The 25,225-nt window shown below is 43.3% G+C and overlaps 1 protein-coding gene across 1 annotated transcript; it reads left to right on the top strand.

Annotated features, from left to right (window-relative positions):
- Nucleotides 1-1,004: 1,004 nt before the first annotated feature.
- On the top strand, nucleotides 1,005-24,880 carry IP6K2 (inositol hexakisphosphate kinase 2). The gene is made up of 6 exons (XM_075513853.1): nucleotides 1,005-1,090; nucleotides 16,818-17,116; nucleotides 19,261-19,483; nucleotides 20,281-20,456; nucleotides 21,781-21,956; nucleotides 23,844-24,880. Exons 2-6 carry the CDS (start codon nucleotides 16,915-16,917, stop codon nucleotides 24,339-24,341), a joined length of 1,275 nt encoding a protein of 424 aa, XP_075369968.1. The 5' UTR covers nucleotides 1,005-1,090; nucleotides 16,818-16,914; the 3' UTR covers nucleotides 24,342-24,880.
- Nucleotides 24,881-25,225: the final 345 nt, after the last annotated feature.

Raw genomic sequence — 25,225 nt, 5'->3', positions numbered from 1 at the left:
GTTCATTGTCAGAGAGACTGTTGCTTAGTAATTTAAACTGCAATAATCTCATTATTCAGTCTTTTTTCCTTACAACGATGGTGGCTCTGTTGTTAAAGGCGCATTCATGGGCTTGCATGCAAACCCCGACAGCTGCGATGGCATTTAAAACATTAGGCCACAGGCTCTGAGAAGTCATTCAGGGTAAAGCTGAGTAGGGGGAGCCTCCGGGACGCTCGGCTGCGTATGCCCGAATGAGCTTTCTGGTGGTATAGAAACAGAAATGCAGAAGTAACGGGTGAGCTCAGGCATACGGCCCTATGAGCCTCCTCTGGACTCCACAGATGCTCTTCCTCTGCCTCCTCAGCGGGGCGAGCGGCCGAAGGGCCCCCGCAGCCAGGCCCCAGTCACCTCCAGAGTAACGGCACGCGTCGCACACGAACAGAGGCAAACCGTTTTCAAGCAGGCACCGAGGCAAAGCCAACGAGAGCCCCGTCTACGGCTGCGGCGGCCTGCAAGTCAAGAGGCGTAACTCCGAAGACCGTTACGGGCGCAGGAAGAGGAAACCCACCCCACCCCGCACAGGGCTGGCACCAGGCCCGGGTGTGGGCTCGAAGCCTGGGGACAAGGCAGGGCGCACGGCGGGGCCGGCTCAGGCAGAGGCGTTCACCTCGCAAAGGTGGAGGCCACGTCCCGTGTTTCCCTCGCAAAGCTGAGGCAGGTCCCGTGTGGGGGCCGGGAGCCACGGAGGGGCTGCTTCTCCCCGCGGCCCTGCTTCCAGGGCCCGGACTCTAGGGAGCGGGCCGGCCATCCCCACCTCCCCGTGGAAGGGGTGCGCAGCCCGGCCGGGCCGCGGAGCGAGGACGGGGAACCCCGAGGGCCCGAGCGCTGCCCGGGCCTGCGGCACCGCCGCCCGCCCCGGCTCCCCTAGCAACAGCGGCGCTGGCGGCCGCCCAATCAGCGCGCGGCGGTGCGGGCCGAGCCAATGGGGAGGCGGGCGGGAGGGCGGGGCGTGCTGGGGTGGGGGAGGGCCGGCCCCGCGCCGCGCCGCCATTTTGACGTCTGAGGAACAAAAGAGGCGAAGCCGCCGCCGGCGCCGGCCTGACATCAGGTAACGGGCGCGTCCCGCCGCTCCCCCGGGCCTGCCGGGCGGCCCGCTCGGCGCCGCGGGCTCTCGGCGAACGTGCTGCCGGTCCCCCCTTCCCCGCGTTGCGGTCGGCTCTGAGGGGGTGGCCGGGGGCTGCCGCTGGCGTGTGAGGCGCGGCGGGGCCCTCCCTCTGCAGGCCCCAGCCCCGCCCGGCGCGGGAGGTCGGTGCCCGGACCGGCGGAGGCGGGGGGAGGTGGCTGCCCGGCTTCCCGCTGGGGCAGCTTCGGGCGGGGGGAGGCGGCAGGGGGAGGGGCACTGCCCGGGCTCGGCGGGAGGTGGGGGGGGGGGGGACGACACTGCCCTGGTTTCCCGCCGGGGGAGAGGGAGCCGGGCTCTGGGTTGGCATCACCCCCAGGGGATGCGGGTTCGCTCCGGGATGCGGGGGGGGGCGCGGGTAACGACGTTCACGGAGCATCGCCGTTCGCACACCGCACCGCGCTTCCTGCCGGGCCTTGCCCTGCCCCCGCGGGCTGTGCAGGGCGGCGGTGGGGTTACCGGGGTGGGCGGCTTTCGGCAGCGCCGGCCCTGGCTCAGCGCGGAGGGCCCGCAGTTGTGCGGTCTTAGGCAGCTGGGTGACCCCGGAGCTGGTCGTCGACCCTCGCTGTTCTCATCTGTCTGAATCATGAGACGTTGGTTTTCCGTTTTGCCTGGGCGATGGATGTGCTGCGGGTTTGACGACTGTTTCGTACGCTCGGTGATGTTACAAAATACAAAAAGAGTGCTTCGGGAGGTGTTGCATAATTGGACGCGCTGCTCACGAATACCCTTTTTCTGTGTAAAACGGAAATACTGGGTGATGTCTTGTTATGAGCTGTTTTGAGCATCACAGATTTGTAATACCTTGTTACCGTGGCTTGGGGCCCCCAGGTTCTCAAACACACTTACGGTTGAGGCTTTGGAAATCGGCATACTGCTTAAGAAAATAAATGTTATCGTTGTTGATAGAATAACAGCCTGTTGGTAGTTACACCCTGATATGTCCTTGGCCTCAATTCCACTGTGAAAAGTATGCGTGTTTAACACTGATGTCTTTCCCGATATATGCTGGAATTTAGCTGCCCTCTACTTCTGGCCTATTTATTTCTTTGACACAGTGCTTTGTGTCCCATATACTCAGGTGTTTCAGAAATACATCCAGTGCCCATATGCTTTTTTAGACTCATGAACATCTAAGGGGGCCGTTCTCTGTCAAATACTGTAATTCGAGTTTTGCTTTGATATTTAGTTCTGGAACATTAAAGCTAATGTGAGTTTGTTTTAACTTTTCAGTCAGATGGCGTGTTATTGATCATTATTCAACGTGTAACAGTGAAATGAGAGTAGAGCAGTTCAAATTTGATGCAAGACCAGGGTTATTTTGGCTTTTAAATGTCTAAGAGTTGGTGTCTTTGCTTGTAACTCTGCTTATATAAGATAAAAACTATTTGTAAAATTTAAAATTGTCTTTAAGTTTAAATTAATTTGCATATTTTCAGAACTTAATTATAACATTAAGGAATGGAAGCTGGGCTTATATACACATGCATCCACACACAAATATGTGTATTTAAAAAATGGGCTGCTTAATTTGTTTACATTTGGCCTGTTTAGCATCTTCCAGCTTGTTACAATTTTTTCTTGATTAAAGTATATTACTAAATGAGGAAGAACCCAATGACTTAACTGCCAGAATTCAGGAATATTTCTTCAAAAAGGAATAGTCTTAAGTGCTCAGAAGTGTCTCCTCGTTAAAGGTTGCAGGAAGGATTTCAGGGAAGGGTTACAGCCATTCATAGGTACTTGTTTGTAAAAATTTCAGACCTTAAACTTGGCCAGGTAGCTTCTCGTAAATTGACGTTAATTCATTTAATTGAAAAGCTGTTTTCCTACCTTTTCTGTCTTTGCTGTTTATACCTTTCTGAAGTAATAATCTGTTATCTCGTCTGCGGTACTTTGGTCATACAAGTAACATAAGCTTTATGTTGCTGTTTCTTTTTGAGGGAAGGTAGATCAGAGCCATCATAACCATGCCGTACGGTAACTTGTGAAGGAGCTGGAAAACTGGATAGTGGTCAGTCATATGAATGCTGGGCTTTGTGCTCTCAAAAATTCTGTCTCTACCAGTTGCTTGCAAGGAAGACTTCAGATTTGTCAGGCATGCGATTTTGAAAAAATGGGATGAGAAAAGATGTTAAAGAAAGAAACTCTGAGCTGCCTGTCAGTGGATGGGCTTCCAGCCAGGTCACTGGTGTGGTGGTACTTCAGTTGTTCTCTGATCAGCTGGGGAGTGTGAGAGTTTTTTTGGGGGATGTTTTTTTCTTCTAAAGGGTAGGGGAAGGGTGTAAACCTTGTCATAACTCAGTCTGTCAGCTATGGTGCTAGGGACACAAATACCCGCCTTTCTGGTTTAGGAATAGGTGGAGGCAGGGAAGTGTATGCCATCAGGGTGATGGTGAAAAACCTACTTCGCTAGCAACAAAAGTTCCACAAGGATATTGTATCTAAAGGGATAAACTAAATAGTCATTCTTAAAAATCTTTAATTCTTTACTGCCTGATTACTTTTTGTGAATTGAATTAGATAAGGTCTGAGGGAATTCTGGTGTAACTGGTACTGAATGTCAGTTACTTTTGGTGAGTCTCATCTGATGGTGTTTGGAAATTGGGAGACAGCTGAGGCCTTGCTCTGGGGGTCAGGAGAGCTGCTCCCGCAGCCAAGACAGTGCCTGCCCGAGCTCCGGAGCCATTCCAGATCCAGAATAGGCAGAACAATCATCTCCTCGGTACCGCTTCTGATGCTGTCCTGCCCGGTGCTTCGGGTGGGAAAGGCTGGGGACAAAGGCAGGGGTTTGAAGTGAAGTGTGATTTGATGTGGTTTATAACACTAAGGTGACGTGTAGCTTCTTCCTTTTTGATGTAGTTCATTGGTTTCCTTAATATTTCTGCACCAATGCTTAGACACAGAACTTCTTTAATGGGTAGGAATGTATTCCAACAGCTAAGATACTGCATCAAAAGATTGAAAGGGCAAAAATTGAGTTGTGACTGAAAATTTTGACTTGAATGTAGTCTGCTGCGCTAGCTGTACCCAGAAGTGTGGGGGTAAGAGCTAAGCTGTGGAGTTCGAAGCTTTATTAGGCTGATATTTTATATTCATAATAATTCTCGTGTGTCTAGTGAGCATGCACTAGACCCATTCTCTGAAAGTTAGCAGGTTTTTACACTGGTGTGTGGAAAAACTTGCTGCCTCTCATTCAGTTCATCCGCTTAGGAGCTGTTGAATTTGCTGATGCTTAGCTCGTCCCTCTTGGCAAGAAGCTGCAGTTGGTCTCCAGGCAACACGGGTCCGGCTGAGCATCTCTGTGCCTTGCTTGAAGAGAGGAAAATTTTCCATTGCAGGATGAGGATTTTTCCTCTCTCACTAATTCTTTTATCTGGCTTTCTATCTTGCACAAGGTTATTGTATCTTTGAAACAATATAGGGATAGCTTTCAAATATGAAGAGGCTATATTTTGGAATTTTAAGGTATAACCGCAGATGTGCGTTTCTGTAGCTTTTGTTAGAAATATCTCATCTGAACATTGTTTTGGGGCCTTTCATAATAACGACTTTGTTCCAAAATAATTCTTTCGTTTCCCCCCTTTTGCAAAAAACTGTATGGCACAATATCATGTGCTGTAAGTAGCTAGAAATTTCTCCTCCTGCAAAGTCTGAAATACTGCAGACATAATGGAAGCAAAATTGTTTGTTCAAATGAAGGTCTGACCTTGGTGGGTTGTATTTAATCAGGTGTTTAGGAGCTTAAAATCATCGCTGAAAGCTTTTGCAGCTTCTTGACTTGTGTAGCACTAAGTCTTTGAAGTCCTGACTCTGTTTCAGGAAGACGGGCTGTGTTAGAATAAGGTAATGATAATCTTCGTAATAGGTACAGAAAGTTCTCTTTCACTGTCCTGGTTATCAGATACTGAACCTGCAGTCTTTGAAGACCCTGTGTTTGGGTTGCTGGTGCATATGGAAGATTGTCTATTGGAGCTAGCTGGAACCAGTTAGTGCCCAGTTTTGCATTGTTTTACTGGAAAAAGAAAAGCTTGCTCATAAAATGCTTTTAGCCACTGAGAGTCCTCCTTTATGAAGACAAACTCTGTGCATGTGCCATGATGAATGGTTGGGCAAGAGGCAGTGCACAGGCGGTGGCTGGGTTGGAGCTGCGTACATGCTCATTAGCCAGTTAATAGCCCAAACGGAAGAGGTGAGTACTGAATTCACGCAGAAGCTTTTCAGCTGTACTACCTCTCTTGGTCCCTGTCTTCTGTCCTGCTGTGTTGACATCCAAAAAGTTGGAAGGAACTGAAAAAAAAAAAATTGACTTGCTGAAACTGGTTAATGATGCCTCAGGTTGTTGAGACTTACAGTGAACAAGCTCAAGGACAGAAGATACAATTATTTAGTCTATTTCTCCTCAGAAAATCACGCTTAGAAGAAGTGAGAGTCTGGGGGAATTTATGCCAGAATCTGTATTAGAATAAGCACGGCAAAAATGTTGATTTTATTTTCTTGAAGCACACAGGGCTTTGAGCATACCCAAAAAGCTGTGCAGTGCTGTGATGCAGAAATTTTCTACAGTGCCTGAAACCTTATTGGGGATTGTGGGTGCTGCCTAATTTTATGCTTCTTGAAGATGACCTCTTCCTTTTGACATTTGCTCTTTTCCTTTTTCATATCTTTTTTCAGAAGAACATTGTGGATGTATGGGGAGACTGTGATGGCAATTGATTTTTTTTTTTTTTTTTTTTACAGTGACATCAGTTAGATTAATGTAGTTCCTTGTTACAAAGGTGAGGAGTAAAACTGCTGACATGATAGGCATCATCTTGATGTGTCTGAGGTGTTAGCTCTTTTAGAAGATTGATTCAATTTAACTGAAGATACAAGGTTAAATTGATGGGTGGATGTGCTCATACTGAAATAACTAGCATTGTAACTGGGAATCTGTTCAAGCTAACTTAGGAAAAATTTGGATCTCGCTTAATATAACCGATCAGTTTTCTGAAGCGACATCTGTGAATATTAAGGTTGAGGGTATAGCTCTAGATGGGGAGGGAACAAAATGTTTTTGGAGAATCATTTCGGAATTTGTGGAAACAAGTAGTCTCTCAAGGATGAGGGATAGATGAAATAAATGCTGATGGAGCTGCAGTGTCTTCCAGTTCTGTTGAAACAAAACCTTTCATGTATTTAAATGTAAGTGCTGAATGGTGATTTCTTGTTTTAAAGTGCAAATAATGATTTGACATCACTATGCACAGTTTGCTTCCAAAAAATAAAATGGTCTTTCATAAACTTAATTTCTCCTTGAAAATTTTTTTCCTGACAGTATGCTGTTTTTTAGAAATACAGAACTGGAACATGACCACAGTGTGGATGGTGGTGCTGTATTGCAGGTTTTTGAAGAGAAAGTGCGTTTTTGGTAATCATCCTGTCTGAGTCTTCGCTTTTTGGTTAGAGATGGTTTTGCTTTGAAGACAGTTGTGCAAACCACACTTGCTTGTGCTGTAGAGTCACTGGCTGCTATAAAAATTGCCTGTAAAGTAACAGATGTGTTTAAGGGAGTAAGACTTACTATAGTTGTGTCTCATTACCTGGGCTAATAAAACTGGCTCTTTTGCATCATTAAATGTATTTCAGCCTGCAGGGGCATGAGAGCAATACAGCCAAGCTCCTGCGAAAACTTCCTTTTATAGATTACTGAAAAGGATTTTTTTTCAAGGGGTTTTGTACTGCTGTTTGAATACGTAAACTGTATGAGATTAAAATGGATTAATTCTTTGACAGTGATTATTATGGTGAGCCTGTAATTGGCCCCAGATGGTGTACTATGAGATCACTGAAAGATAAAGCATGAAATACGTAAATAATTATTTTTAAAAAAGCGTGTTTGAAGTACTGTGCAGGTGTGCTTGTACAAAAGGTCCTTGTCCCTTTTACTAGGGAGAAACTGCTTGAAATGAGTTACATTTACCAGGGGAAAAATTCACAACTTCCCCTTGGTTTTGTTGTGCCACATCTGTCTGTCTTGTAAGACTGCTCTCCTGTCCTTACTCCCTCATGTCCAATCTGCTGCAGTTTAGCAAGAAGCACATTGAAATTATTCTTTTGTATTTTGGGGGTTTGAACTTCTAGAATTGCTCAGCCAACCTGGAAGGAGCTATATGTTCAAGGTCTTAGGACCCAGTTATTTTCATAACTCTTTTTAGGGAAAGAGCATGTAGAGGTCCCCAAATTATATAAATTCTTCCTTTAAGATGCAAGTCTGGGTTGTGTTATCTGATTTAAGATATGTTTTCAGTAGTTTGAAATGTTTTGAAACATAAATACAATTTTAAAAGATATGTTAAATGCATCTCATGAACTTGAGCTGTTCTGGAGCAAAAACTCCATCTGTCATGATCATCGGAAGTAAAGTCTTGGAATCTACACTTGAAGAATTATGGTTAAAAATGTGGATGGGCATTTCAAGTCTGATGACTGTCTCCTGGGCTACTTTTCTACCAGTTTATACAAAAAGGGACTAAGCTTCTTCATTTGCAGTATGTTGATGCTATAGATGAATATACACATAAATGAGATGCATGAAATATGTAACTGAGTTTTGGGCACCATTCTTCCTGCAATAGTTTATTTATAGATGATCTTTGCTTTGTGCTTCTCTGGACTGTAGGATTTGGGCATCTAAGCTTAAATTTAAGTCTTGTCCTGTGGGCCGCTAGTGCTTATGGTTTAAAAAGTATTAGGGATTCGGATTTCTGAAGGGAATACAGACAGAGAAAATCTTTGTGTAGTTAAGACTCTAAAGTTAAGTCCTTTGAACGGTTGTCCTCTTGAGCACCTTCTCATATGTGGCAAATTGGTCACAACTCAAGGGCCAGTCACAAAGATACCATGTTATTTTATTGAGTGGCTAGAAATACAATTCCCAGACTGCTAAATTCACGGTAATGAGAAAGGCATAGCCTTGGATTTATTTTAATCTTAATGCTGGAATTTCTGGGGGGTTTGGTATCTTGAAGAACACTTTCAAGTGTGTAATCCACACAGTTAGCTTTTGCTGTCATATTTTGAGAAGATTAAAGGCTGAATGCTATTTTGGTTTCTCCACAATAAACGGCAGTATTGTCTTTTTATAGCAACTGGTGGTTTTAGCCACTGGTGCCAGAATATTGTTTTAAGATGGATCAGTTTCTAAATAGGAAGTTTAAGTAGCTTAGTTTTAGGTGGTTCAGGTTTCTTAGTTTCCATGGCATTTTTGCTTGGAAAAGAGGCTAGTTCTTAAATTACACAATCCCTGGAAAAACTGCATGGGTCAGAATTGCATGCTCTTTTCTGGCTGAATATGCTTAGTAACCTGTAACTTGGCTTTATTTTGGTTCTAGGGAGATAAAATAGCTTTACTTGAGAGGTAAAACTGTGGCATTTCTCCAGAGCTTTGTGTATGTAGTTAAATTTACAGATTACAAATGGTGTAGGGAAAGCTGAAAGCTGTTCCTTTTTGGGAAGTTGAAATATTAGTTGTACTGAGCACATAACCTCCTCATTGAGGTTTAAGAAATTGCAGCTGAGGGGTTTCTGTGCACGCTTCTGTTAAGAAAAAGCTAGAAGCTCTTGGAGACCACCTCGGTTACTGCCTTGCTTTCCAAGACAAAAGGATTGGGGAGCTGGGTTTCTCCTAGTAATGTGGAGCTGGTTTAAGGAAGACGGGGAAAATGATTGTGCATGAAGAACAGTAATAGAACATTATGCAACTTCAGATTTTTTTGTTTATGGTTTGCTCCCTTCATATGCTATGCTTAGATACATCAGTGTTCCATAATTCTTAGTTTCATCTGTTGAAGTTGTATTCAAAAGTCTTTGATATTTGCTACAAGAGGTGGCTCTGCAGCTGTGGCGTTAAATTTACAGGTGTAAATGCATGTCTTAACCCCTGTGGCAATGTTTTTTTTTCTCATAGTAACTGCTGCTGTGTTTGGGTTATACTTAAAGGAAGACAAAACTAGAACTCCATGTTTAGAGAGTAAAAGGAGATAGCATAAAAATGTTGCTACTTCCAAAAAAAATGGTTTGTGCTGAAAAAGTACACATTTCTGTACATTTGTCAGCATCTGAGTGCATTGTCTTTCATTTCTATATTACAGACAAAATTGCTACTGGATAGGCCTGATTCCCTCTTTACAAAAAGTGATCTCTACAAAGGGTGCAGGCTTACACTCTTCAGAAGTTCATAGCAGAACAAGATCTTGCACGTAGCACTTGGTTGGGAGTCCTTCGCCATTGTAGCCAATGTTGGACTGTCTTCCCTCTGCTTTCAGTGGAGGGCAAGAAAGATCTTGGAGTAGCACCTCGAGGTGTGACATACCCGACCTGAGGTCCTCGGAAGAACCTAGGGCATTTCAGGATGTTTTTCTGCACTGTAGTTTTAAACTGCCTAGAGGTTTTTTGAATTACTTAGTGTTTTTGAAGATATGTTAAACTGTTAAATGTTTACAAAAATGTTGGAACATTTAAAAAAAAAAAACAATACTATGTCAGCTGTGTTTGGCTTGTCATGTGCCAGTGATAGATGAGCTCTGGCACAGAGCAGAGAATTTTCTTAAAATCTAATGCTGGTGGGTGTCGCTCAATTTTATTGTTAAATTCCTCCAATAACACAGCAGGAAAAATGTATACAACTTGATACAGGGAGTTCCTGTAATTGGTATGGAGAAGGGCAAGGGCTGCTGCTTTAATTTATTGAACTGATGAACAGATACTTTCCACCTGATAATAAGCATGCGTTTTTTTCTTGGTGGGAATGCTTTGTTCACAGTCTAATGTTAAAAATGGGATTAGCTCTCTACCCTGATGGGCCAAGACTGCTATCCAGTTAGCTCTGTCACATTCCCAAAGGGTTTTGCAAACACGTTTTGTAGAAACTTTGTGCATGAGTTCATGTATAATTCTGGGTTCCTAGATTCAGTCTGTTTTGTGTGATTAATTAAATTAATTTGAGGATTTTTTTCTTTTATCTGAAGAAGTTCTTTTGTTTTTCCAAACTATGCCATTTAATAAAGACAGATTAAAAAAATATTACTTTATCAGCACTTTTAACAAGCAGGTGGTTTCTTGTATTGGTCTAGTCCAAGCATGCTACATTCAACAAGAAGAATTTGCTCTTTTTTGGCTTTTTGTGTCTGTAGGTGGTGAGATAGACTCATCTCTACAGTGCCTGACTCCCGTCACCCTCGTGATTTACCAGTGAAAGCTACAGCAAAAATATTTCTGTTTGGAAAGGGAATGCACATGGAGTCTCAATATGTAGGTGTGGAGGAGTTGGTGTTTTACTCTTGGATTTGTAAGTGTTCCTGCTGAGTATTTTTACAAAACCTCATGCTTACTAGTTTCTGAGTACAGGTCGTGTGGAGATAACTTTGTGATTGCCACATTGATTGATTTGCTGCAGAAGAGCTTAAATAACCGTGACTAGTGTAGAAACTTACAGCTCAGCATCCTTTTTTTTTTTTTTTGGCCATCACAACCACTTGGTTTAAAGCTATATTTAATGAAAAGGAAGTTGTTTTTTCCATGCTAGTCTTTCTTTTAAGGTAAGCTCAATGGAGTAGTTTTCTGAAATACCTTCTGGGTCTGGGTATTTCCAGACACTAGCCGAATTTGTTAGCGAATGTTGCAAAGACCTACAGTGTGCTGCTGCCTTGTGTCATATTTTGTACTTGCATTTAGGGAAAACAAAAAATAAGACAGCTAAAAAGCAGTATGGTCACCTGTGTGATGTCTCCCTCCTCCACTTGATGCTGTGGCACTGCCCCTCTTTGCCCCACGATGTTGAAAGCTATTAAGTCTGCTGTAATAAATTTTCATTACTTGTAGTATAGGGGATGGGTTTTGTTGTCAATGCACTCTTGTACTCAAGATAAACTCTTCTTTCCTTAAAATTAGTTACCAGAATAAGTGTTTGCTTCCTGTAATCATGCAGATTTTAAGGCTGCTCTTAAGGCTTCTTCCAAAACCTTAAGATTCATATGAGCACATTATTATGCGGGCTCTGCATTTCTACCTTAATGAGAGAAAACGCTAGAAATGATAGCTTTTATTGGTTAAACTTAGTTATATTGTTACTATTGAAGATACAAAAGGCTTCAAAAGCATCCTAGCGAGGGACTTCTATTATATTTAGAGGTATAATGCATTATATTTAGAGGTATAATGCATCCTCAAAGTTAGGAATCTATTAAAACAGTTGTGATAAATGAACACAGATATTTTTTTTTCCTTTTAGGAAGCAGGGTTTGCTTCCTAATCTATATGCGGTTCATCTTTGAAATGTAATTTTGTATTTCTAATACTGTTTTAAGGCAGGTGACTGGACACTAGAGAATTTGAGTATCTCCATTCTAGTCTTTAAGAACTTCTGGAGCAGAACACACCAGAGTAACTTCAATTCATGAGCCAAGCAGCAACTAAAGTGTATGTTGGAAGCTATCCCTTACCAATGTTAGACTGCGCAAATTTGCTAATAAAAGTGTTACGTGTAGAGGAACGGCATTAGTTTTCTTCAAAATGAATCACAAGTTGTGCAAGAACTTTAAGCCTGAGCATGTTTAACATACCTAATGTTTTTAATATTCTGATGCTGCATCCTCTGCTTTGTATTTTGTGTTCTTTGATTCAAGGAATATACCTTGCTATTTGTAAAGTAACAGAATACTAGTAACGGAATGTGTAGTTTGGTCACATAAGGACTTGTAAAATTCCTGTAACTATTCCAGCTTGATAGGTGTATTGTAGGTTCTTAAAGTATGTTTGTTCTGCTGCAGTCGTGAAGGGTCATTCTCTTTGAGCATTGTAAGGACTTAGCAACTCAGACCTGAGGTACCTTTTCAATTTTGTCCATGAAACAGGTGGTGGGCTCTCACAAACAGACCATACGCTTTCCACATTGATATTTGCATGTTCCCATGCCCTTTCTCAGCTGGTATTTGTTTCTTCCTGAGTATTCTTCGGGTTGAAGCAGCTTTCTCTTTGGCTTCTCTAATGGGTCACTGATAACTCTTTTTTTTTTTTTTTTTTCCTCCTGTTGCCTGGCTGTGCCATTCCTCTGTTTCCTTGGTCCCTCAGGAAGGGGCTTAGCTTTGTCTGGTTCAGTGGGGTTATAGAGTCCTGCAGCAGCTCTGCTCTGTCAGCTTCCCCTTTGCACTACCCAGTGAAGTGAGAAAAGGACGGGCAGAAAGCTTTGCTGCCTTGCTATTTCTGTCGCTGTAAAGCTGATTTATGGCTATTTGGAGCTGCGGATATTGACCACCCGAAGTAAAAAGTCTGCACTTGAGAGAACCCAGTTTTAACAGATTGCTTAGGCAGACAGCTCTGCATCAGTAATTCTGCTATTGCAAAGTTTTGGGAAGAGGTGTTGTTTTTGAGTTTGTTATGAAGGAAGGAGCTGCTGCTTAATTGAGAGCAGTGCTTTCCAGAGGATGTGTGTGTTAATGCGGTTACATATGGGACTAAGTCAAGAATCTGTAATGACATGAAATACCTTCCAAAGAATGCCGTCAGCTGAGATTAATATTAAAGTCTGAAAACATGAGTTCATTGCAGTATTCTTTCATGGTCATTGTCACACGTGAATGAGAATAAGATGTCTGTACATGTCACTTCTGTTTTACAGATTTGGGCTTTAAACATCTTTTGCTACTTACTGTAAGAATCACATGGCTCAAGCTATTGTTATTGTGTCTAGATGAGTTTTTATTTGCTTCCTTCGAGTTACGTCAGCTTTTTCTCTTAAAATGCTTGACATGTGAAGGAATAGTACATCTGCTTTTTTTTGCTGATGTGTCCTTTGAACAAAAGATCTTAGCCAAAGGCAGTTAAAAGCACTTAGGAGGGAAAGGGCAGGGTACACTGGGCCTGGGTTTGATATCTGGGAAAACTGCCGAAAAACAACTGTTCTGTGCTCTTTCTTGCCCAAAGAGCAGGGAAAACAAACCGGGTGTAGAATCAGAGGAAAGGCAGTGAAGAACTGAATTGTGCTTATGCTGGTCGACATCAATGCTACTTGGAGCTGTTGGTCTTAGGTTAAAGTTTTTATTTCTAAGGAGTGGAACCAATTTGACATACTTAGTATTTATAAATGAAATGGTGCAGAGCATTTCTTGATGGGCATTACAGTTGTGCTCCAGGTCCTGTTGTTAATTTGAGTGGCAAGATTCCCAATATTAAGTCGAGCCAAAATGACAAACAAATCCTGATTGTTTGTAGTGGTAATGTTAAAGCATGCAGCAGAAAAAAACCTCAAGATCTTACTCAGAATTTTTTTGCAAGTGAGAACTCCTCCATTGGATGAAAACAAACTGAATTTATTGGGTAAACAGTGCTTCTTTTCTTGAAAAGCTAAAATATATCAATTGTTCAAAGTGCAAACTAAAACCTCTGGATTCATTAAAATCTAAATGTTTTACAAGATTGTGCAGGCTTGCTGCTGCCGCCTTGAGCACTGTTGCTCTGCTCAAATCATATGCATTATAGGTTTGTAAGAGGGCAGTAAATTGCTTTGCACAAATAAGGAGCTTGGTTAAAGGCTTTATAGCAAGGAACTTCTTGCTGACACTCTGCTCAGCAGTCCTGTTGCACACAGTTTTATACTGCGTAGCTCTGTTAATACAGCTTTTTCAGCAGGGGCACATACTACAGAACTCTCATAGTAGAAACAGAACATGTGGGAGTTGCACTGTGGTTTTGGAAGATAAAAACAGAAGGAGAGCTTATTAATACGGGCACAGTAAGCTCATCTTTACTTGTGTGAGTTTCCCCCTTTATCTCTGGTAGATCCACATTTGGTTTGTGGTCATGCAGACTGGGTAGACGGTGTCTGACTACGTATAGATGCTTCTAACATTTCTCTCTTAAAACCAACCCAACCCTGCCTGAATATTTCATAACTGATATTTTTATAATATCAGAGCTATAAAAAACTTGCTTTGTTATCCCTCGAATGGGAAGTTACACTGTGTGATGTGCTGCCAGATCTTACTTTTTCAGGAAATGGTAAAGTAGCATGAGTAGTCCTGTCCAATTCTGTGCTCGGCAGTTCCATTGCCGAGTGAATGTGGTGCACCATGTGCAAGTAGTGCCCAGACCACTTGGGTATATATGAAAGCAAACAAGTTGAGCTGCTACTAATGAGCTCCCCAAAGATGGTTTGGGTAAACAAGGTGTTGGGAATTGTCTGTGTTGGAGGTGCTTTTTGCTAGAGAGTCATTTCTATAGCGTAAACATCTTCAAGGCTTAACTCCTGATGCAACTCCGATGTAGTAGGACTAGGACTAACTAGGTGCTTGAGGTTAAGGGATGTTGCAAGGCACTTTCTCAGTTGGAATCACTGCAGCTGCCAATCAATGTCTCTACATCAGGGGTAATTAGGAAGGTGGCCACAGAATGGTAATGCTGCCTTGGAAAGGGTGGCTCTTGTAATGGTGATGTACTGTGATGCTATTAAAAGTGGCTGTGCCAGCGTAAAGCTCTGTCACCACAGGAGCTTGTACATAGGTAACTGTGCCTCCCAGTGAAAGCCAGCACTCTTCTGGGTTTCCCTGGGGACTAAAATTTCTCTAATAAAAAAGGAAAGCAACTCTCAGCCAGAGCTGTACTGGGGAACTGGTGTGGCTTGCTAAGCATGCTTTTGAAAGCTTGAAGTGTGTTACACGTCTGCTGGTCAGCCAGCTTAAAGTCAAGTCTAACGTGAAGAGCAGTATGGCCCTGCATGGGGTGGGGGGTACTGGGGTGGCATCGAGCGAAGCTGTGACTCCACGGCACTGACAGTGCCACCTTCCGACTGCGGTGGCTGCGGAGGTGGTTGGACTGCCCGGCACTGGGGGTCGGGCCGGGGCACGCAGGGTCCGCGCTGCCCAGGCACCGCAGCGTGGCTCAGCTTGGTTGCAGTTAAATAGGTTTTTGGCACTGGTTTTTGTCCAGGGTGGAACTGAGAGGTTTTTACCTGTGTGTCTGAGTTGTCACATTGTTGAGGTAGATGAGAAACTTCTCTGGGGATGCAGTAGCGGCATTATAAAAAAATACTAGGAAATTAAAAGTAGTACAAATAGAAATTGAAAGTTCACTGATTTTGCTCTAATCTTAAAATATAAATAGAGTATCAGAAGAGAGTATTGTTTCTGGGAAATAGTATTCCAGATTAAATTTTACGTACTCTTGCAGAGGTGGCCTGAGTTTTGTTTTCTGTATTAAATAATGTTTTTTTTTTTTTTTTTTTAAAAAAGCTGGTAACTTTTTGTCAAATAAGGCTCTTGAAAGAAAGGAGAAAAAAAAAAAGCGAACTGGTGTGTAGCGAGTAAAACTATTGACCTGTTATTCTTGGGTGCAGGTAAACATTCCAGGAGCTGGAGTTCAATTGATCGATCTGTTGTTTCTTTAAGCAGTTTAGTTGTTTAATTCAATTAATGCCCTTACGTACAGGGCATGCTGTAGGTGTCTGTAGTTCTGTTACCGCCGCTGCTTTAAGCCCGCAGGTCTAGGTCTCTGCTTTTCCAGGTAATGTAAAGCTGTTAAATATCTAAGGAGGACAAATAAAAATAGACCTGTGACCTAGAACACTTTGTAGTCTTTTTGAATTAAGTGCATTATTGTTCGTGTAATGATCTTCAGACAGAATAAGTATGAGGTTGTTTTTAGCTGCAAAAAGTTAATCATTAAAGCTCAGGTCTAAAATTAGAGCAACTCAACTTAAAAATTTACTGGAAGGTAGAGACCAAGACAGTCATGTTTCGTTTTTTAGCTTTGCTCCTTTAATTGCGTCTGGAAGCGCAAGTTGCGTGAGGCTGGAGGCTGCCCAGAACTGAGCGGTGTGGAGTCGCGGGGGTACAGTACCAGACCCCTTGGATGCGGGTGGCACGGAACGCTGCCTTCCGCTGTATCGGCGCACGGATAGGTTCTTGGAAAATGGCTTATTAGCCTTATGTTTTTCACCTCAAAAGTTAGCATCTATGGAATATTTTGAATAGCTGACAAGCTGTTGTGAATAAGCTGGGGAGATGAGTGTCTAGCTTGGACCCCGGCGGGTTTCTGTGGCCGCTGTCCTTGTCTGAGGGGTGGCCCCGGCTGCCTCGGGGTGTCCGCTGTGGGCTCCAGCGCGGGGGAGGCAGGGCTCGGCGGGCACGCTGATGCTTCTGGCTCTCTGAACGGACGCTGGAGGGCGTGAGGCGTAACTTGAAGTAGGACTCGCCAGGACTTACCATCAGTATTTTTGAATTTAAAAAAAAAAAAAAAAAAAGCCAGGAGTTTTATCCGCAGCTCGCACTCTGACCAGCGCCGCCGAGACGCATGCGCGGCCGGGCCGGGCGGGGCCGCCGAGAGGCGCTCACCCCCCGCCCCGCGGAGGCTCCCATTGGCTGCGGCGCGCTGAGGGGCGGGGCCGCGGCGTGCTTGCCTGGCTGCGCCCCGAGCCGGCCCGCAGTCGGCCGCCTCCGTCCCGCGAGCGGCGCCGCGCTCGGCTCCCCTCGGCTCGGCTCCCTTCGGCTCCCCTCGGCTCGGAGGCGCCTTCGCGGCCGGCTTTGGTAGCGGCAGCGGCGCTCCGCCTCGCTCACCCAGGCCCGGGCGTGCGGGGAGACTGACGGACTGACGGCCCGGCGCTCTCTTGTGTTTGTGTTAACAGACTTTTGAATCGGAACGGACTCCTTCAGGTCTCGGAGGCTTCTGGCTCTGAACTGCCTTCACTGCTGTCGCCGCCCTCTGTCTAATGTGCTACAAGGATGAGCCCAGCATTTGGAGCTATGGAAGTGGAGCACTATTCCAAGGGAGTCCTGCTGGAGCCTTTTGTCCACCAGGTTGGAGGACACTCCTGTGTCCTCCGGTTTAATGACAAGACCATCTGTAAACCCCTTATTCAGAGGGAACACCAGTTCTATGAGACTCTCCCAACAGAAATGCGTAAATTCACTCCGCAGTATGAGGGTAAGTTACCAAACCTTAGGATGGGGTTGGGCTTTTTCTTTCTGTAAATGCAAGCGTGCTGTGCTCTCTGTTATCTCTGAAATCTCTTCTGTCTAGAAGAGATTTTAGGGTTTTCTTTTCATGTATTTTGATGTTGTCTGAGGCAGGCTGTGGAGATGCAGGGTGGAAATGCTTGCCAAGTTGGTGTTTGGGCTGACTAACAGCATTAGAGTAGAGCAGCTCTGCTGATGATAGCCCATATATCTCCCTTAGGCACAGGTAAGTAGCTAACAGCTTGTGAATGTTTTCAGTAATTCTCTGCTGCTTTTGTGTGGATTTCTAAATTTTTTTTTTTGCTGCTTGTTTAATGTTTGTTTACAGGGACTTGGTAAGATCGGTTGACAGTGTTTTGTGTAAGCTTAGTTGTGGTCTCTTTTGTTTTTGGATTTCTCCCCTGACTCTCATTTTGATCACAATAAATACGTGTCAGCAAGGTGTCTTGTTGAATATTTGCAGTGTTGTTTCTGCCATTAAGGAAATGAAAATTCATGGCATTTCGGTAGGCAAGGATCAAGTAGCCGTGATGAGACTGAGTCAGATGTTACGTAGGAGTGGAAATTCCCGTTCTCCTAAGCATTGCGTTAGTTAACAGAAACACTTTTCTTTCTCTTTGCTATTCCATCAACTGCTGCCTGGTGATTTAATAAATAATATGTCTGAAGCACTTTTTTAAATGGAGTTGCTTTTTAAAGCACATTGATTTTAACAACCTTAAGGGTGATGAAGTTTTGCATACTGTTTGTGAAACTGGCGGAAGACTTCAGAGGAGATGTTTCAAAGTTACGTTCCCTGCACACTTACAGAGACTTTTTGACATGTCTAACTACAAGTTCTGTTGGACTGGAAGAAGATGTGGTCTTTGAATGATACTTCTCAAAATGTAATAGAACAATTGTACTAGTGTATATGGCTTTTTGGGGAGTGTGGGGAGGGACTTAGGGGTAAGGGGCCTCACTTGGTCCGTCTCTGTTATTTTGTTCCAGGATAAAGCCAAAGGCCATTTGCTAGCTGGCTCCCCCCTTTTTCCTGTTGTCCTTTCCTTTGTGGCAGCAGGACTGTCAGTCAGAGCTGCTGCGCTCCCTGCCCCAGCTACTGTAGGTCTCGGAGCCGCCTGCCCAGCTCAGAAGTGCCAATCTCTCGCCGAGACCTCTCCCCTCTGGCCTAGTGATGGGCTGCAAGAACTGTGCAGACTGGTTGATATGAGAATAAAGAGAGAGGACTGAAAAACAAAATTAAAAAACAATTCAGATGATTGCTATGGCTTCATTAACCACTGAAACTTGCTAATGTAGCACTGAGCGCATCTCTGTCAGAGCGCTCCACTAAGACTCTTAAAATGCAATGCAGTGCTCTAGAGACTATTGAGGGGAGGATGAGAAAAAAAATACTTTCAGGGTTCACCATGTCTCTGTACAACAAACAGATTTGTTTTGTATTGCATTTTTGTTACTTATTTCACAAGATTGCTGCATAACCAGTATCAATAAAATATATTCCAAAAAGGAGAAGAAAATGTATAATTAAACGTGGTGATTAAGTGGAAGCTTTTGGACTAGTTTCTGTTGTAATGTGACATTTTCCTTGTTTTGCTCTACTTGCAAATCTTTCCTTTCCCCTGGGGATCTATTAACCAAATCTTGTTTGGATAAGTGCTTTTTGCTTTGCTGTCATGCAAAACTTAAAGCTTTTGGTGTGGAAGTTTTTTTTGTGTGTAGGTCACTTCACTGCAAGATGTTAACAAATGTTTTACATCTCGCTTAGGGTCAGCCCAGTCAGGTTTTTTAAATTAATAAAAACTTTTATTAATTGAAATTGTCTCCTGTTATTATTTGATTGTCATTTGACTGCATCAGAGAGAGAAAACCTTTTGTATCATTGTTTTGTCAATATGATAAATTGTCTTTTGTGAGGTGTCATTTTTGTCTAGGTCTTTTGATATTTGTTAGGTTGGCAGATGAGGTTTGGCCTGTGGCAAGATAGAAACTAAGGACCAGGGTAAGAGAAAAAAAACAAAAGTTGCTATATTCTTAGTGTAAATTCATGCGTTCTAAAAGGCTTGTTTGTCACTTCAGCAATTCATAACTGTCTGTCCTTTCTCTCTTCAGGTGTGGTGTCAGTGAGCTTTGAAGAGGATGAAGATGGAAACTTATGTCTAATAGCATATCCACTAAGTGGGGACCACGATAACTTAGAAAACTTAGATAATTCAGACTGTGAACCTAAAAGTAAGCTGTTGCGATGGACTAACAAAAAGACAATGTTGTTAGAAAATGAGAAGATATCTAAGGAATGGGTCCGACAGCACAGGAAAGAGGAAAAAATGAAAAGGTAAGGTTGGGGGAACTGGAAGGCAGAGTGGTGAAGCATAACGTTTTTTGCTGTCAAATCTGGTCTCCAGAATTCCAGACAATTCTCCAGGACTATTAACTTTCATTTTCTTCTTGTTTCTTTTGTTTTTTCCTGACGTCTTCAGTGCAGACAGGTTCAGTAGTGAAACTAATATGTCCTCAGCCCAGTAGTGTGTTGAATCTTTTCGTTATTTTTTTGCTGTGGTCAATGGAAAAAGGTTCCCCAATGTTACTTTTGAAGCTTCCACAAAAAAAGAAAAAAGCAACCACTTGCAAAAGCACAATAGTTGTATAAAAACAAAACAAATATTTCAGTGTTACTATATATGGCATGCTTTTGTAGGAATCCTGCTTTATCCCTGTTAGTGATGATTTTCCCCTCGTTCAGTTATATTAATTGTGCCCACTGTAAACTGTGAGCTGTGATGTACTGTGCTAATGACCTTAGCGAAGGATAAATCTTAAGGCATATTGCTACTTCCTGCATTACTTCTATGGAAGTAATTCACACAGGTAAAGCATATATAAATAGAATTACTACATGTTTTGTAACATATTTGGCTATATGCTAATTTATATTAATGTGGAAGTAGCTTTATAAAGGTTGAAATATTACTGATGGACAACTTGTCCAGTTGTACAGAAAGCAAAATAAAGCTTATGCTAGCTCTTAGTGAAGGTGAGCAAAATAGTTTGTAAAGGTAAATCTACTGTCAGCTCCTTAAGTGCTTATTTTTCTACTTGACCTCTAATTTGCTGCTTTGTTCTGTTTTCTAGTCACAAATTGGAGGAAGAATTTGAGTGGCTGAAGAAATCTGAAGTCTTGTATTATACTGTAGAGAAAAAAGGAAATGTCAGTTCACAGTTTAAACACCATAATCCTTGGAGCATGAAATGTCACCAGCAGCAATTACAGCGGATGAAGGAAAATGCAAAACACCGCAATCAATATAGTATCCTTTCCTGACAATACCTCATAACGATGGCATGAGTAGGGGTCTGCTTTTTATTTCTTGAACACACCAGATAAAAGTACAGCGCAGGCTTAACTGCAGTCCAGAGAGACTCTCTGAAGCCATGATTTATTTGGTGACTTTGAAGGGATTGCCAGCAGTTTCCAGAACGTGGGCTTTTCCAGCATGTAATAAAGCAGCTAGGCTAGGAAGTTCAGATAACTTAATTCAAATCTACAAGTTGTGGATTATTTAGTGGAAAGGTTTTCAGCATACTGTGTTTGGAATCTTCCACAAAACCAGTCCACTAATGTAAGCTTTCAAAGGAGAAGAGCTCTGTCACTTTTTGTTACTGTTTTGGTATTGGTGATCTTAAAAACTAGCATCATCTTTCCCTTTTCAGCAACTTCTTAATGTTGACTTAAATACAGAGGATATTCCAATACCTGGAGTTGTCTGCTTCTAGTAGTCTCTTTTTAGTGAGCCTTTTTGATGAAGAAAAGCTGAATATAAACTGTCCTGTAGGATTGGAGCATGAGAAACACAAAACCAGTGATCAAATCCATGAAAGCTGAAGCACGCTGTTTCTGTGCTCTGGAACTGTAGGCAAACATCTCCACCCTGTGCATTCTGTGGAAAAAAGATCTTGCTGTACACAGGCTTGGATGTAACCGATACATCCTGCAAAAATATTAATATCTATATACTGAGGTAAACAAATTCCTCATGTGTGAGGAGTTTTGGTGAATGGATTACTAGAACATCTCTGACTAATAAACTGCTCAAAACAATAGAAAGCACTTCATGGCTGGTATCTTCACCCTTTCACTGTAGAGGATTATTAAATTATCCAAGTAGAAGTTTGCGATCTCTGGAACAGTATTACTGCAGATGTTCTGAGATGCTTTTTAAGTTCTCTGTTTCAGAGGTGGTGTTGAAAATGCTTCACTGTTTTTGAATGGTAACTGAAGCACACAAAATCTTTATTTCCCAAGAGAAAATGTTTCTTGCTAGGCAGGAAATACTTCATAATTCGAAGTCTGTGCCTCAGGTGCCACAGTATATTTCTGTATGACCCCGGTTACTTTTTTTTTTTCCCTCCACTTAATGTGAAAATTCATCTGTCTTCTCTAGAGACCAATGAAATGGGAATTAGGTACCCCCTCTGCTTTATGCCAGGTTCATGTAACTGTCATTTTTGATAGGCTGCTATGTACTGGGCATGTTTTGGGTATGCTTAAGTTAAGACCGTGGCTATAAAATCTGTGATACTGGTTTTCAAACCTGTATTCCTCATTGTGAGGATTGTTCCTTAACTAATCAGAATTCATTTTGCTGGAAAACCTCACGTCTCGATACGAAGTACCATGTGTGTTGGACCTTAAGATGGGAACCCGACAGCATGGAGATGATGCGTCAGAAGAGAAGAAGGCTAATCAGATTCGCAAGTGTCAGCAGAGTACATCAGCTGTTATTGGAGTCCGAGTTTGTGGCATGCAGGTGAGAGGAAAACTAATTATGTGTAACATAACTTGCATATGTGTAACATAGGGCAACAGACTTGCACCCATTTCTGCTGGTGGGGTTTTTGACTTACGTAGTCATCCCATGTGTTGCTATCCTTGAGATCATACAACTGTTTAGGTTGGAAAAGACCTTTTAAGATCATCAAGTCCAACTGTTAACCTAACACTGCCAAGCCCACCACTACACCATGTCCCTAAGCACCACATCAACACGTCTTTTAAATACCTCCAGGGATGGCGACTCCACCACTTCCCTGGGCAGCCTGTTCCAGTGCTGGACAGCCCTTTTAGTGAAGGAACTTTTCCTAATATCCAGTCTAAACCTCCCCTTGGCACAACTTGAGGCCATTTCCTCTCGTCCTGTCACTTCTTACCTGAGAGAAGAGACCAACGCCACCTCTCTACACCCTCCTTTCAGGCAGCTGTAGAGAGCGATGAGGTCTCCCCTCAGCCTCCTTTTCTCCAGGCTGAACAACCCCAGCTCCCTCAGCCGCTCCTCATAGGACTTGTGCTCCAGACCCTTCCCCAGCTTCATCCCCTTCAGTGAGGGGAATGAAGCTTTTGAGTATCACTTGCCAGTTGAAGGTGGCAGCATCTGCTGGAGCAACCTGCAGCACATGCTCCGTGTCCGTGAGCGTGTTCTCTGAGCACAAAAACAGTTTCTTGCACAATAGCAGCAATTCAAAACTGTGTAGTAAAATTACTGATTTGGTTAACGTTTCAGGGTAGCGTAGGAAACAATTGAAAGGAGGGTCTGCCAGTACATGCATTTTGAATAAAGCATGTGGAAATTTGCCAGAATATTAAGCAATCAGTTCTGTCTTGTTAGCTTTGAAAAACCACAGAGCATTCACTGCTTAAAGTAGACTTGTTGCAAAGTGCAGACAAGAAATGGCTTGGTAAATGTGATAAGACTTGTGGTCAAATAAGGAGATAGAGTTGCGTGGACTTTCACCTGAGTTTTTTGTTTGCTTGTTTCTGTATTTCTAGAGTGACAAATGGGAAACAATTTGTTTGTATTTGAGGCTTTTCTGAAGCCTCTCTCCTCCCATCCAGTAGATTCCAGGAATGCCGGGAGTGTTTGCTAGGACTTGTTCCACAGCATGACTGTTGGCGTGTTTGGTGTTCAGCTCACTGTTTAACTTCGGAGAAAAGCACGGGGCAGAAATGGAAGTGTGGGAGCTGCACTTCTAACCACAGTGTGCTGGGATTGGAGCGGGGCCTGGTCATTGTTCACCTTCCAGTATAGACCTGTGCTGGAAAACAAGGAGGAGCTTTGGAGGCACCTGCAATCCTTACTTGACCCAGATGTTTAGGTGTTACCGAGCTGTGTGGTGTATAGACTACTCTCCTGTAGGAAGGAATCTTCCTGCAGGAGCACCTCTGACTTCTTTAAATACAGGGGACTATGGGGCACACCTTAGTTTTATATAGGAGTGTTTGCTGTCGCTTGGAGCTCAGCATTCTGGGAATCAACCGGTAACGCCTGTGAGCAGAGGCAGATCATGAGCTGAATGAGCGGCTGTGGTACAAATTGTAGCTTGGCTTTGGGGATCTTGGCCGCAGCTTTCCTAATCTCACTGAAACTCCTCATTCTTACATTTCAAGTGGAAAAGCTCAAAGCTAAACTGAAGGACTTTTCCATTTCCTCCATGCCTCCAAGTTCCACAGACACTGCTGGATCTGTTGTTAGCAGTTTCTGTAACTGTGCAAGAGCAATTTTAAGAGAGTAGTATGTCATCTTGTAAAAGCTTTCCGTAGCATGTCTTTTTTTTTTTCTTTCCCCTTCAAGACTTTGAGTTGGTATTACCAGCAATTTTAACTATTCCTTTTGTCTTGTCTTGTGTGTGTTTATGTGCAGGTCTACCAGGCAGGCACCGGCCAGCTCATGTTCATGAATAAATACCATGGAAGAAAACTCTCAGTCCAAGGATTTAAAGAAGCACTTTACCAGTTCTTTCATAACGGCAAATACCTGCGCAGGGAACTCTTTGAATCTGTTATTAAAAAACTGACTGAACTCAAGTCTGTCCTAGAGAAACAGGAGTCTTACCGCTTCTATTCGAGCTCCTTGCTGATCATTTATGATGGAAAGGAAAGGCAGGAAGTTGCTGTCGACTCGGACCCAGAGGACTTAGAGGACCTGTCAGAGGAATCTTCAGATGAGTCAGCAGGAGCATATGCCTACAAACCGACTGCTAGTACTGTTGATGTCCGTATGATAGACTTTGCCCACACAACCTGCAAGTACTATGGAGAAGATAGCGTGGTGCATGAGGGCCAAGACACGGGTTATGTTTTTGGACTTCAGAATTTAATAGATATTATTAAAGAAATAAGAGACGAAAGTAGTGAATAAACAGTGTGAATGCACATCAGTAGAAAGCACTATTGTGACTCTTTGTATTCCAAAATTATTGGCCACTTTCTGGTGGTAGGAATCTTTACAGGCTCTGCAGGGATGGTCCCGTCAGAGCCAGACTTGTTCAGAGGGCATTTACTTACATTGGTGCTGGACCTAGCACTGGCAAAACTTGGTATCCTTATTTATTTTAACTTTCTTAAACATTCCATATTTGATTACTCAGATACCTCTGTTATCCCTGTGTGTATACGTTCCAATAAAACTCTTTTTGTTCATTGTAAGTGATGCTTCTGTTGTTGCTGGTGACTGAGGAGGAGACGAAGCTCGGAGATCTTCCCGGTGGTGTAATGCAAAAGCGGCGTATAAACAGCAAGGCTTGACCTGTCTTGTGAGACCGTGTGGAATAGCACATCTGGTCTGGGCCTCCCAGCGAGAGCGATGAGCAAGTCCAACAGAGCCACCAAGCTGGCCCGGGGCCGGAGCACCTGCCCTGGAGGAGAGGCTGAGGTGACAGGGCCTGCGTGGATGGGGGAAAAGACGGCTCAGCAGGACCGAGCAGCAGAAGGTTGGATGAGAGACCTCCGGAGGTCCCTTCCAACCGGAATGATGTTGTGACTTCACATGAGAACTTGTCTCTTCAAGTCTCCAACAACCTCTTCCCTGTTTCAGGAGGTTGGAAACTAGACCTCATGCTGTGTAACCCATTTCTAGGGCTATTGATGGTTTTTAATCTGAGCTGAGCCAAAACATGCGTAAGAAACTCCTACAGGATTAGCTGCGGTGGCAGCGACTAGGGGAGAGTTGCAGAGCCTGAAAGGTATCCTAAGCAGCTTAAAATCTTACCTGGGACAAATAGACCGGAAGGAAGTGTCAGAAAG

The sequence above is a fragment of the Mycteria americana genome, chromosome 11, assembly GCF_035582795.1.
Source record: "Mycteria americana isolate JAX WOST 10 ecotype Jacksonville Zoo and Gardens chromosome 11, USCA_MyAme_1.0, whole genome shotgun sequence".
NCBI classification, from domain to species: domain Eukaryota; kingdom Metazoa; phylum Chordata; class Aves; order Ciconiiformes; family Ciconiidae; genus Mycteria; species Mycteria americana.
This window is presented reverse-complemented; position numbering and strand designations above follow the sequence as displayed.